At 37.3% G+C, this 13,967-nt stretch overlaps 1 protein-coding gene across 2 annotated transcripts in view; it reads right to left on the reverse strand.

Annotated features, from left to right (window-relative positions):
• Positions 1-8,682: 8,682 nt before the first annotated feature.
• LOC129260512 (DENN domain-containing protein 3-like) overlaps positions 8,683-13,967 on the reverse strand; it is a 52,700-nt gene continuing 47,415 nt past the window's right edge. The window contains exons 24-25 of one of the 2 annotated variants that reach the window (XM_064099713.1): positions 13,776-13,898; positions 8,683-12,610 (exon numbers count right to left, since the gene is read on the reverse strand). In XM_064099713.1, coding sequence (XP_063955783.1) covers positions 12,419-12,610; positions 13,776-13,898 — 315 coding nt within the window. In that variant the 3' untranslated portion in view covers positions 8,683-12,418. The remainder of the gene's footprint in view (positions 12,611-13,775; positions 13,899-13,967) is intronic. The other variant, XM_054898496.2, reaches the window with a different exon arrangement.

The following is a 13,967-nucleotide window of genomic DNA, read 5'->3' on the forward strand; positions in this document are numbered from 1 at the left end:
GATATTTTATATTTTTTGTACTCATGAACAGCATTCATGGGTTGATACATTTATAGCAAATAATGCGAGCGCAAATCGCGATCCGAAATTTTTTAATGGGGGGAATTCAGTAGTTTGTTATAGAATATATAGGTACAGTGGCGTACCGTGGGTCACGGCATGGGGGGGGGGCACCACCACAAATTTGGTGTCACTTAGGGAGCGCGCTCAGTTGCCAGGTATGCTGACCTAATAGAGAAATTTTAAGGACATGCAATGCCATTATACGGATAAGTATCTCACTGATTAAATAATACGAGCGCGAAGCGCGAGCTGAAAATTGTTGATATTCAGACCTAAAAGGGACATTATAAGCACATTTTTGTAATCGTGATACGTACCTGTCTCGCTAAACAAACAATGCGAGCGCGAAGCGCAAGCTGAAATTTTTGTATATATTGACCCCAAACAGGGACATTTTAAGGACTATATTTTAGGTATCCATTATTAGAGTATAAATATATCAGCATAGTCATCTAAGGATAGTGGCATCCTTTGCTGATTTTGTTAGAATTACATCTAAACATATGAAGCACTTTTTGTAGTCATTGTAATCATGATTATCATACGCATCTCACTAATCAAATACTGCGAGCGCGAAGCGCGAGCTGAAAATTTATGAAATTCAGACCTGAAGAGGGGCATTCTAAGGCTTGTTTGTAAAAATTCACTAAGTCCTTACGTATTTCACTAACCAAATGATGCGAGCGCGAAGCGCGAGCTAAAAAATTTTGATATTCAGATCAGAAAAATTGACATTTTAAGGACTGATTTTAGGAATTCATGAAGAGCAGAAATCTCACCAATCAACTAATGCGAACGTTAGCACGGACAGGAAATGTTTTATATTAAGACTTTAAAATTGGGAAATTACTTTAAATGGGAATGAAACCTTTGAAATAAATAGGCTTGTGTCGAAACAGAAAAATCAAAGAATAAGAACAAAGAAAGTTTGAGAAAAATCGGATAAATAATAAGAAAGTTATGAGCATTTGAATATTGCAATCACTAGTGCTATGGAGATCCTCCAATTGGCAATGCGACAAGGATGTGTGATGTCACATGTGAACAACTTTCCTTTTGATGGACTATAGAATACCCTCAAAATGTCTCTTTCTGCTTTTTCTTGTGGTGATACAAACTTTTAACCATGATGTATTCTTTAAAAATCTGTATTACATGTCCTCCTATAGAAAGAACACATGATCTACTGATGTGATAAAAGCGGCAATTTAAGTGAAACATATACTAAAGAAATGGGGAGAGTTCACAAGTGACATCACACATCTTTGTCGCATTGCTAATTTGAGGATCTCCATAGCATTAGTGATCACAATATTCAAATGCTCATAACTTTCTCATTATTTGTCTGATTTTTCTCAAACTTTCGTTAATCTGTTTCTTTGATTTTTCTGTTTTCACACAAGCTTTCTTGTTCCAAAGTTTTCATTCTCCTTTAAGTAGTCATGAAAAAGAAGCAAATGTCACTACATAAAACAATAATAACTCGAATTGCGAGGAAATATATTTGGTGTATATTGATTTGAAAACGGGAGGTTTTAGTACAACAGGATTATACATCTCGTTAAACAGTCTATGCGAGCTACCAGGAACAATGAAGACATAGGCCCTGAGCAAACTGTTTCATAAAGTCATGAAAAAAAAATGCTTCTTATGTAACATAATTATGAGAAAATATAACATTATAATAAACAATATATATATATTTTTTTTTGGGGGGGCACGTGCCCACCATGCCCCCTGGTAGTTACGCCACTGTATAGGTATACAGAACTCACCAATCAAAATGCGAGCGCACATCACTAGCTTATAGGCCTTCCTTTTTGACAATCGAGACACCTGAAAAGGAATATTTTGAGAATCTTATACGAAATACACAAAGATAATAGGTAGGCCTACAACATTTTAAAGTTTCGCTTAATTTCACAAACCAGTTATATTCACATCCTTGTCGGTATGCAAATTAGGAGACTGATGACATCACTCACTCACTACTTCATTTTGTATTTTAGTATATGAAATATGAAATATTCCATTTTTCTCCGTTGTCGTGTGAAACAACGATTAACTCCTCCCTGAACATGAGCAATTAGCATTGTTTAATACTAAATGGTTCAATTAAGTTGGTCCATATTGTAAAATCTGTAAAAAATGAAATATTGTATAATTCTAACAATAAAAAACAAAGGAATTAGTGAGTGAGGGACATCATCGACTGTCTCATTTGCATGTCACTGAGTTGTGCATATCACTGTTTTTTGAAAAATAAGCCAAATTTTTTTTTTTAGAAATGTCATAATTTTTTATTTTACATCTGGTTTTGATGAAACTTTCAGCATAATGCTTGTTTGATTTTTCTCTATTTATTCAAATCAACATTTGTTGGGGTGGATGGACTTGTCCTTTAAGAAATGAATGCGAACGCGAAGCGCTAGCTGAAAACTTTTAATGATGAAATGAAAAGGACATTTTCAGTTGTTGGATTAAAATATAAAATATTTTCAGCTTGTGCTTCTCGTTCGCATAAAAAAAACTGTGAGGTCGGGATGCGTATATAACTAAACAGTGATGCGAGCGCGAAGCGCGAGCTAAATTTTTTTATATACTGACTTAAGAAGGACTCTTTTAAGGTATAATTCCTATTAATTCCTATTCATTTTAACATTTTAAGGACTTATGTACGTGTGATCGATGGAGAGGATACACACTTCACTAATCAAATATTGCGAGCGCGTAGCGCCAGCTGAATTTGATATTAACCCCTTTTCTGACCCTGAACAGGATACCTATATCGCCAAACAAACTTCAAACTCGAGCACATTGATTTTTGTCTATTATCGTAAAAACGGGATATTTTAAATCAGCCGCATTAATGTAACCTTTTTGGGCAGGAAATAAATTTCACTATAAACAGGCAATACGAGCAATGTTGCGCCCCCGGTCGAACATAAATTTGCATGGAGCCCCCTAAATTCAAGGTCAATTTGGCGCCCTCGGTTGAACATGAATTTGGCGCCATGTGAAATATCACTTTGCCCTCCACCTTCTGAAACATGTATATGTCGCCTTATGGTCAAACATCAAATTAGCGCTCCCCTAGTTCGAACATCAATTTGGCGCCCCGCTAGTTTGAACATCAATTCGGCGCTCCCCTAGTTCGAACATCAATATGGCGTCCCTCCCAGTTCAAACATCAATTTAGCGCCCCCATCTAGTTCGAAAATTAATTCGCCCCCTCCCCCTTGTTCAAACATCAATTCGGCGCCCCATAGTTCGAACGTCATTTTGGCGCAGCCTAGTTCTAACATCAATTTGGCGCCCCCCTCGTTCGAACATCAATTTGGCGCCCCAAGTTCGAATATCAATTCGGCGCCCCCTAGTTCAAACACCAATGTGGTGCCCCTAGTTCAAACATCAATTCGGCGCCCCCCCCCTAGTTCGAGTATCAATTCGGCGCCCCTACATGTAGGTCGATCATCAATTCGCCCCCCCCCCCCCGTTCGAACATCAATTCGACCCCCAGTTCTAACATCGTTTTGGCATCCCTTCGAACTCAATTTGGCTTCCCTAGTTCGAATATCATTTCGCCCCCCTAGCTCGAGTATCAATTTGGCGCCCCCTAGTTCGAACATCGATTCGGCGCCCCCCTAGTTTGAGTATCAGTTTGGCGCCCCCTAGCTCGAACATCGATTCGCCCCCCCCCCCTAGTTCGAGTATCAATTTGGGGCCCCCAGTTCGAACATCATTTTAACATCCCTTCGAACATCATTTTGGCGCCCTCCTAGATCGAATATCAATTCGGCGCCCCTACATGTAGGTCCAACATCAATTTGGCGCCCCTAGTTCGAATATCATTTCGGCCCCCCTAGCTCAAGTATCAATTTAGCGCCCCCTAGTTCCAACATCAATTTGGCGCCTCTACGTCGAACATCAATTCGGCCCCCAGTTCGAACATCATTTTGACATTCATTCGAACATCATTTCGGCGCCCTTTTGGTTCGAACATCATTTTCTTTCCTCCTCTTCCTCTTTTTTTCTTCTCGTCCTTCCCCTCTTCCTCTCCCCTCTTCTTCTTTTCTTTCCCCCCGTTCTGTCTCTTTTTTCTTCTCTTCTTTCTTCCCACTTCCTCTTTCTCCTTTTCCTTTTCCCCTCTTCCTCTCTCTTTTCCCCCTCTTCTTTCCCCTCTTCCTCTTTTTTCTCCCCCTCCCCCTCCCTTTTCTTCTCTTCTTTCTTCCCTCTTCCTCTTTCTCCTTTTCCTTTTGCCCTCTTCCTCTCTCTTCCCCCCTCTTCTTTCCCCTCTTCCTCTTTTTTCTCCCCCTCCCCCTCCCTTTCCTTCTCTTCCTTCCCCCTCTTCCTCTTTTTTCTCTTTCTTTCCCCTCTTCTCCTTTTTTTTCTTTTATTTCCCCCTCTTTCTTTTTCTTCTTTTCTTTCCCCTCTCTTTTTTTCTCTTCTTTCCTCTCTTTCCTTTTCTTTTCCCCTCTTCCTCTTTTTTCTTCCCCCTCTCCCTCCCCCTCCCTTTTCTTCTCTTCCTCTTTTTTTCTCCTTTTCTTTCCTCTTTTTCCTCTCTCTCTTTTTCTTCTCTTCCTTTCCCCCTTCCCCTCTCTCTCTTTTTTTCTCCTTTTCCTTTCCCTCTCTTTTTCCTTCTCTTTCTTTCCCCTTTTCCTCTCCCTTTTCCTTTCCCCTCTTCCCTTTTTCTTCTTTTCTTTCCCCCTTTCCTCTCTCTTTTTTCTCCTCTTCCTCCTTCCCCCTCTTCCTCTCTCTTTTCCCCTCTTCTTTTCCCCTTTCTCTCTCTTGTCTTCTTTCCTCCTTCTTCCTCTCTCTTTTTTTCTCCTATTCCTTTCCCCCTCTCCCTCTCTCCTTTCCTCTTTTCTTTCCCCCTTTTCCTCTCTCTTTTTTCTTCCCTTCTTCCCCCTCTTCCTTTCTTCTTTTCTTTCCCCTCTTCCCCTCTTTTTTCTCTTTCTTTCCCTCTTTTCTTTTTTTTTAGCCGAAGGGGGGGAGGGGGCCAAGGCCCCCTCGGCCCCCCCCCCCATGGATCCGCGCCTGGGCCTATGTAGCGAAGTGTCTGGCGTATCTAACGTCTTTTGGAAATAGATCACCCAGAGTGGAACAAGATTTATGATCAGCATAGGGAATGTCAATGGTAATTGTACACAGTCTTGACAGTTGGCTGAAGACTTTCTCGCTGGAACACTGAGTTGCATGGGCTTACACGTACTCACCCAATACGTCTTTAATCAATCCAGGCATTCCCATTGATGCTTTTTATAAAGTAGTCTGGACTCTGGGGTGAGCAATTATAATCATTCCCCATGGAAGCTTACATCCATTTGACTTTAACTGATTTCTCTCATTTCATCTTTAAACCCTTCTGAATACAATCTCATTAAAATTCTCTGAGCTACTCTACTACTCTCATATATACAAAATTCCCATTAAAATTACTTCTTTTATTCTACTCCCGAACCATCTTTACAAATTAATTTCCCAAACTGAACATCATCCACAGCTAGAGGCTACATTTTCAATCACATACAAAACAAACAGTATTAAGTACCCTACAAAGATCTGAAGTTCATTAACTTGGTTACCAGCGAAACCGAATTCTTTTCTTGAATGCTAGCATTAACTCTCCCATCCAATCTTAACTAAGCCAGTCAACTTAACCCTATATACACTATAAAAATATTGTGTAAAATTGCTCCATGGTGGTAATTATGTGTCCAACCAACATTGGGCATTTTTATTTATTCAGTGTGATGACTGAAAATTGTGCCCATTCTAAATAACCATACTGGCTTCCCGCATTGAGTAAAATACTGCCCCACATTGATTGGGCACATATTATTTGTGATGCCCGGGCACCAAGTCCCTGGGAAGCGGGGGGGGGGGGGGGGGGGGGGGCGGTCGGGGAGTGCTGAAGCACCCCAAAAATATAGTTGGGGATTCTGCGTGTACTATTTTTCATAGGCAGCAACCCCAGGTATTCTGAAAGATATGTAAAATTGGGGAAAAAGGTAACCAAAAAGACCTTCATTTTTGTAGTGAAACCCCCTTATTTTTGCTTTTCAACTTTACATCAGCACCCCCAGTCAAAAATCGTTCCCAGGGCCCTGCCGCCTGCCGGGCACACGGTTACGAAACTACGCAACAATATGTAAGTACATGTCAGACCAAAAATAAAAACGTGATATGTACAAAGTCAATACAAAATCTCTTTCATCTAAAATTCACAAATGAGTGAACATTCTCACTTGATTGTCAATAATCATTTAATATTATAATATTTATGACTGAAATAATGTCACCGATGATATTTGTCGAAAAAAAATAAAAGATTGAAAAAACAAAGAACTAAATAAGAAAAATCATTTAATTAGCGCAATTTTTGGCTTGTAGTTGTTAGGAAGGCCACAAAAGAATATTTTTACTAAAAAATAGCTTTCTAGGAGTGAATTACAGCAATAAGTATGATGAATAAATAATTCATATAAAAAGAAATATATGATAACAGAATGGGTTACTAATTGTTCGAAAAATTGACTTTAGGCAAACAGCTTTTCATGAAACGACCCGGCCTGGCTGGTTTTGACAGTGGATGTGGTTTGCTCTTCATGAGCTATTTTTGGTCTTGGTGTACATATTCTCCTGATTGAATTTACTTGAAGAAAAGTAATGTACTGAATTTAATTTCTTGACATTTTCAGCCCATTCCATGTTTACGAAGTGGTTTATACGGTATTTTAAAAAAGATGAATTAAACTATAAAGACACTGAAAAGTAATTTTTTAATGTAAATCACCAAATTTACCTGTTTTTTTTTGGGGGGGAGGATTAATTTGAGTTTCCATTTAAAAGTTGTGTATGGTTGGTGGAAAGGAAAGTAGGTGCAATTGACTGTCCATGTACTTATGACCGATGTAATGAGAGACAAATATCTAGGGGTCTAATTTCGATACATTTCACTTACTAAGAATTGTAATGGCACCCTAAATTGATGTTTTGTCAATAGTTTATTTTAAATTTGGAATGTGAATGAGTACATATATATGTATTATTCAAATTAATTCAATTCAATTGAAAAATGATTCATTAAAACATGGCTGAATAAAAACATGTGTAGAATTTACAATAACAGAATGATAATTTAAAGTACAAACATGAAATGATATAGATGTAAATTGACATTTAGTTTATTCATACTTGTACAAATGTAAATGAATTATAAATCAAGAATGATATATTATGTATGTATTTTGTAATTTATTTTGTACATAATTACACGGTAACCAATTATCAGCTGTAGAAGGTTGCAATGTAATGCAAAGTAAAATAAATATGAAAGGAGAAGATTTGCTTATGTTCTTTTCATTTGTGTATTGAACAGGAGTAAATAAATAACCTAAAAATTGTTTGAAGGTTTGCATGGTGGTGTAAACAGTCATGGAAATGGTTTACGGTACACCATCTGTAAAGTCCTGGCAAGGACAAAGAGAAGTGGATAGAGGTAGAAGTGAATTAGAGAGGAAAGAAAGTGAAGATTGGAAAGTAGAGATCTTTCAGAAGGTAAACCAGAAAAAATAATAATATAGGATATGTATAGCGCAAGCATCCACCTTGCTAGGTGCTAAATGCGCTTCTATATTACCCCGGCTAAGCTAGCCTACCGATTCCAGTGCGCACAGCTTTTTGAGGAATTACTTCCTGCCGGTGCCCATTTACATCACCTGGGTTAAGTGCAGCACAATGTTGGTAAATTTCTTGCTGAATGAAGGAAAACATGGCTTGGAATCGAACCCACGTCCTTCAGATTGAAAGACGAGTCTAGACCACGACGCCCCCACAAAAGGTTGATGATACGTAGGAGGCAAGATGAGAGGCTTTCAGAGTAGAAGGCTGGCTTGGATTGGAGAGGTGAGGGAGGCTTACCTTGGAGAGATGAGAAGACTAGATTGATTTGGCGAGTGGAGCTGAAGAAGATGAGAACACTTAAGTTTCGGGCAGGTTGACTGTCTTCAGGAAATTGAGGTTACAGTGAGTTTTTATTCAGCCAAAGCCAAAGGGCCAACACAAGTGGGCGCGCTTTCACTTTGCACATCCATATAGTTTAGTATACAACATCAAAGAATCATCAATTTTAACAACACACTGGTGCTAGCCAAGCATGCAGGGCTGTAGCTAATGGGGGTGTCGGGGTGTAACACCTCCCCCCCCCCCCACTCCACAGGTATCACCTATAAATCTGTGCTCCTGTTATGAAAATGAAGAAAAGGGACGAGGGGAAAAATGAATGAAGGGGGAAACGGGAAAGAAAATTGGAAAGAAGAAAAAGAAGGAAAAAGAGAAGAAATGGGCAAAGAGGAAAAAGCAAAATAAAACAAAAATGAAGGCAAGGACTAACAAAAAAAAAAAGAGAAGTAGACATGCCAGGCTTTTGAATGGATGCATGGTCATTGCATGAAGGGCATAATAATATTGTATTAATTTCACAAAAAACTGTAGTACAAATGAAAACCTCCAATCAGTTATGTCAGAAGATTCAGTGATTATAAATCATCCAATCATTGTAAAATCTCAAATGAACCCAATGAAACATACAGTATAATGACAAGATGAATGCAATTTTGAGCTTATAATGCATTGTTTAATTTATTGCAAAATATGTGAATGATTTTCTTTTCATTGTTTTATCTTCAATAGATAAATAAATGAAAATAATAATATATTCAATACATCATAATAAACATTGAGGTAAATCAATGTACAAATAAATATTTAAAAAGACTTTAATTATAAAAAAAACAAAATTTGTTCTTCATACAATTTATTTTGGAAAATAAGTTGCTTACATTACACATTTATATTCAATCAACGAAATACATAGACATAGACATGTGAACTGTTATCAACTACCACCTATTGTGAGAGACGACTGAAAGGTTAACTTTTCAACATTAAAGCCTGACTTTAGCTTTAAAAGGGTCAACAATGTGATAGTTTCATCCAACATGCCAGTTTTAAAGAAGTGTAGCAGCTGTTTAATCTTTCAAATGATTCTCTGTTTGGGGTACCCCAAGTCGAAGCTGAAGACGGTCTTTAAACATTAAACAAGGGAGAGAATCACTTTGGGGAAACAGGTGGGAGAAAGGGGGGATATAATATTAAAAAAAAAACATATTGCACATTTCACCTTCTTTTTCTTTGGTCTAAACATGGAATCAATGCTTTGATCCATGGTTAAAAAAAAAGTATATATATATGATCAGTTGGTCATCGGAAAGAACTGGATAGATTGGAATGGATAAGTACAGTACATTAACAAAATACTTGCGATGTATGGATTCTGACATTGTACAATGTTCACAGTTAGCTTTCACTGCAATAAAGACTTTCCACATTCCTGTATATACTAGATTCTTGCATCATGCTGAGACATTCAGTAAACCATATACTGTAAATCGACAAAAAAAACTTAATATAGAATTTTCAGTTTTTTTCACTGTAGTCTTCAATTCTAACATAATACTACATAAATACTTGCTTGAATAGGACTTGACACTTACTTGACCTAATCTCCCTAGCATATTGTGGATAAATTTGATGAGATTTGGATGAGATTTGAACCCACAATCCTCTGTTTTAAAGTCTGGAGACTAATCCAATGGGCCACAATGGGGAAGAGGGGAGAGGGAGGAGGGCTTTCAAAGAACAAAAAAGCGCCTTCAATGGATTATGCAATGTTGGTGTGTTGCTACATCAGTGCGGAAATTACCTTTTATTAGGTATACTTGAAGCACCCAATTAGAAATTACCATTAAAAAACAGCACCCACACTGAATTGTACTATATTTATAATGCTAAAACTTCAATGTCACTGTATAAAGCCCCACCTAGTTATACCACTCTACTGTCATTACACGCTCAGACACCCATATAAACATGAAACAATTTATTGGCCCTTATTTCGTAAAGCTAAATTTTGTTATATAATAACACTCCTATCATTACCACTCGAGACAAAAATCCATTGTAGAGCAGCTACTTGTATACAGATTTCTTTTACTGTTGTTTTACTGTTAATATATTCTTCTTGTGTCCGCACACTCTACAAACTGAACCAGTCTAAAACACACAATTATTTCAGTATATTACATATGCTCGCCAAAGTCCTCAGCCCAAGTTTCCTCGGGCATAGGGCTCTATGATTGAAATTGCAGTCTTGTCTTAACCCATTTGTGAAGAAAATGTCTATTTCTCTTGAATAAACTGTAAATACTGTTCTCCTCCTCTGACTTATCTTCAATCTATCCCCAGTTTTCTGTTATAAATAAACAGGACAAATTTGATGGAATTCGGGAAGAACACTGAATTCAAAGAATTTTCAGGCCAAAAAATTTGAACAGCGAAAAATACAGTGAGAGTCGTGAAAATCAAACGCAAAATCCAATTAAACAAAATTGTGCATCGGTGGGTTTGTCAATCAAACCTGTTTTGCAGAGTGCAAAGAATTTTCTGCATACTACAGTGCAAGTATGTCACTCTGCAGAGAACACACAATTTCAAACTGAAAAACACATAATTTGCAATTAAAAAAATATATATATAGTCTGCATGTCCAAAAACAAAAATAAAAGCACTGACTTGAATATCACAAGCCTCTGAATTGGGCAATGTCATTGGTGCAGCACTTGCTTCAAAATTAGATAAACATATTCTTCTATTCTGAAAGTCAACACTGAAATATATATACATGTAAATTATAAGCAATATTGTTTAGTATTCTGGCACATTTTAAAGAAAGACAAATTCTTGTGGAAGCAAATAAAATGGAAGAACAGGATTGCAGAGTAAGTTTGGTTTATATTATGTAAATTTACATGAATTCTTGTCTTCTCTTCCTAAAATGGTGAATGATGTACGTATTTTACACACGACTTGACGAAAGCCGAATAAGGTACTCATTTGATGCTCATTAAACAACTTGAGGTTACTTAATCGCCTACTTAAAACTCAAAGCATTTTCAGACCACAAAATGCAAAACATGTGTTAGCATCTTCTAAGTCAAATTTCACGTACACCAACTTTTAAAGAAAATAGACGAGTACATACCTTTACATCAAACATAAACAATCACAAAATTTGTGCTGAAATGCCTATATACATCATAAGTACATGAGTATAATACAGCTGAATTTATAAACTAATAAAGACAAATTCAAACAAACAAAAATTCATATATTTCTCTTTATTTCAAGAGGATGTTCATGACTATTGCACATTTACATATAAAGCAAGAATATATTATTGTCAATGAATTATTAAACATAATTTTTTTTCTTTCAAGGCGGGTTAGATACAAGAATATGTAAAGCCATCTTTCATTCAAATATTGCTAATAAATCACAAAAGCATCAAATTTAAGTATTTTGACCATCAAATCTACCGGTTTTAGATTATAAACAGTACTATGAATACATTGCATCAGGATTATCTATGAGGTTAGCCTGACATCAACAATATTAAAGCCATTTCATAGTTAGCCCTAGAGCAACTTTTGCAGATGACCTTTCCCTTTTTTTCAAATGGAAAGGTATTCAATAATTGTTAATTCTTAAAAGAAGATATTACGTACTTTCCCGGTATGCCAATCGGCAATATTCAACTTTAATAAAGGAACCACTGTACAGGCCAGGTGGGAGTTTAATAGAGCGGTTCATAAGTTACGAGCAACTTTACGAACGACTGGTGATCCTTTCCTGTGGAAATGATATACACCAGATTTTCATTGGTAGTCACGTAATTCCAAAGAAAGGATCACCAGTTGTTTGTAAAGTCTCTCTGAACTTACGAACAGGTTTATGAAACACATACACGGTGACACAACTTGGGGGTTGTTAATTTACAATTGGGAAAGGTTCTATTACATCATCCACTTTAAACTAATTTGATATCATTTGACCCTTTGCGTAGTACCAATCAAGACGTAACACTTTGTTATTCTTAAAATGGAAGAAGCATATTTTGAAATAACAAACATGTATGAATAATCATAATCATTATCAACATACCTCCTCCGTTAAGATATACACTAACAAGATTTCAACACTAAAATTTCCTAAATAACTACGCATTCTCTGGGCCTTTAACGTTCCTATTGGTCATCAACATCAATATATATCCATTTGACATCATAACCAGGAACAGAAGAGTTTAGAATTCAGAAGTTGGGATAGATCTAAGCTTACTGTCGCAACTAAATTACGGGTTAATTTTCATGATTAGGATTCTCTTCAATCCATGGATAAAAACGTAGTAAAAATAGACCAAAGGATACAAGTAGTTCCGCCTATTAAACAAAGATCAGTTTGCCACAAAGTTTGCCCTCCAGAGGGCGACTTTTCCATCCTTGCTCCCCGATCCGGTGATGACATAGCGCATTTCCGCCTGGCACATGGACCTAATGGCGTCTTCGTGGGCCTCCAGCTCCTTCTCGTACTCACAGGTGTTGGCATCAAAAAGGTGGATCTTGCCTTGTTTGCTACCAGCCCATATCTAAGCCAATACAAGAAATTTAAAAATAAAGGATGATGAATGACCAAGAGACCATTTCACAAAGAGTTGAGTCATTTAATTTTACTGACTGACATGCACTTCACCAATCAAACATGGGTAATTGCAATGGCTTGTAGCAGTTGTTTATGAAAATCACTTCAATCTCTTCAAGAAATGCTGTCCATGTGGACTGACCAAAAAGAAAAAGGGAGAATTCCTGTATTCAATTAATGGCTAGTATTCAAAACTTCATAATTTAATGGACATAGAAAAAAAAAGAGTTCTCCTATCAAAGAAACTATAAAATTGACTATACAATATGAATGTATAGTCAATTTAGTTTCATTTTTCATTTTTAAGAATGAAGTCCATGAAACATTGCAAGTAAATCAAGAAAGAAATTAGGATTTTTTGTGTATGCCCAATGAGGATTTCAGTCGGCTTTTCATGCATTTTGGGCATTTTGGGGTGGGTTTCCAGGATTTAAATTACACTCGGATGAGCTCCATGTCATTTTGGTCAAGAGATGGACTTGGTATGTTCTCATATTCAGATACTCAATTTCCTTTATAATGAAAATTTGGGTTTGTCACATAGATCTTTGCCAGATACTCATTTTCGTTTTGGAGCTGTGTGGTCATAAATGGTATGTGATTGTGCACATTGATGTAGTTTAGAAAATATGTCATTGGAGTGACATCATCATTATTTTTTTTAGGTGTCACCTGTGCCTGGGAGGCAAAGAGCAAACTGAATCACTGTGATTAGGGGGTCTCTCTTATTGTTAAAACTGTTTTGGGTCTGCAGGTGGACCATGTACACCCTAATTTCCCCCCTGGACTCTCCTCTTCATTAACATCCTATCCGAGGGATGAAGTATTTACTAAGGTAACAAATCCTTCATCTATGAAACAGAAGGTGCACATTAACACAATGCGCAAGCTTCAATTATCCACCCAGGGTAGACTCACACTCTCGATCTTTAAAATTGACAGGCTGCCGCTTTACTGACTAAGCCCACTTGCCAGACCATTGCTCTGCCATCTCTAATAATGGATCGATACTTGTCTGGTCTGTTTTTAAATTTCCGAACAAGTTACAAGATTATTTGTGTCCTAATAGGCACATGAGGAAAGGAAAAATAATAACAGGAAGGCATACTGACCCTGGTTCCCACGGCAACAAGCTTGCTGATACCCCTACAGGAGACAGTGAGAAGCTTCTCCTGTTTGAAAGAATCCACATTCCAGCATGCCACCTCTCCTCTCCTACCACAACCAGTCCAGATCTGCAACGGGAAGATAAAAAGGTAATCATAATTCATTTCAGTCAGCATTTCCCCATTATGAAGGGTAAC

This window comes from Lytechinus pictus, chromosome 1 (assembly GCF_037042905.1).
Source record: "Lytechinus pictus isolate F3 Inbred chromosome 1, Lp3.0, whole genome shotgun sequence".
Taxonomy (NCBI): domain Eukaryota; kingdom Metazoa; phylum Echinodermata; class Echinoidea; order Temnopleuroida; family Toxopneustidae; genus Lytechinus; species Lytechinus pictus.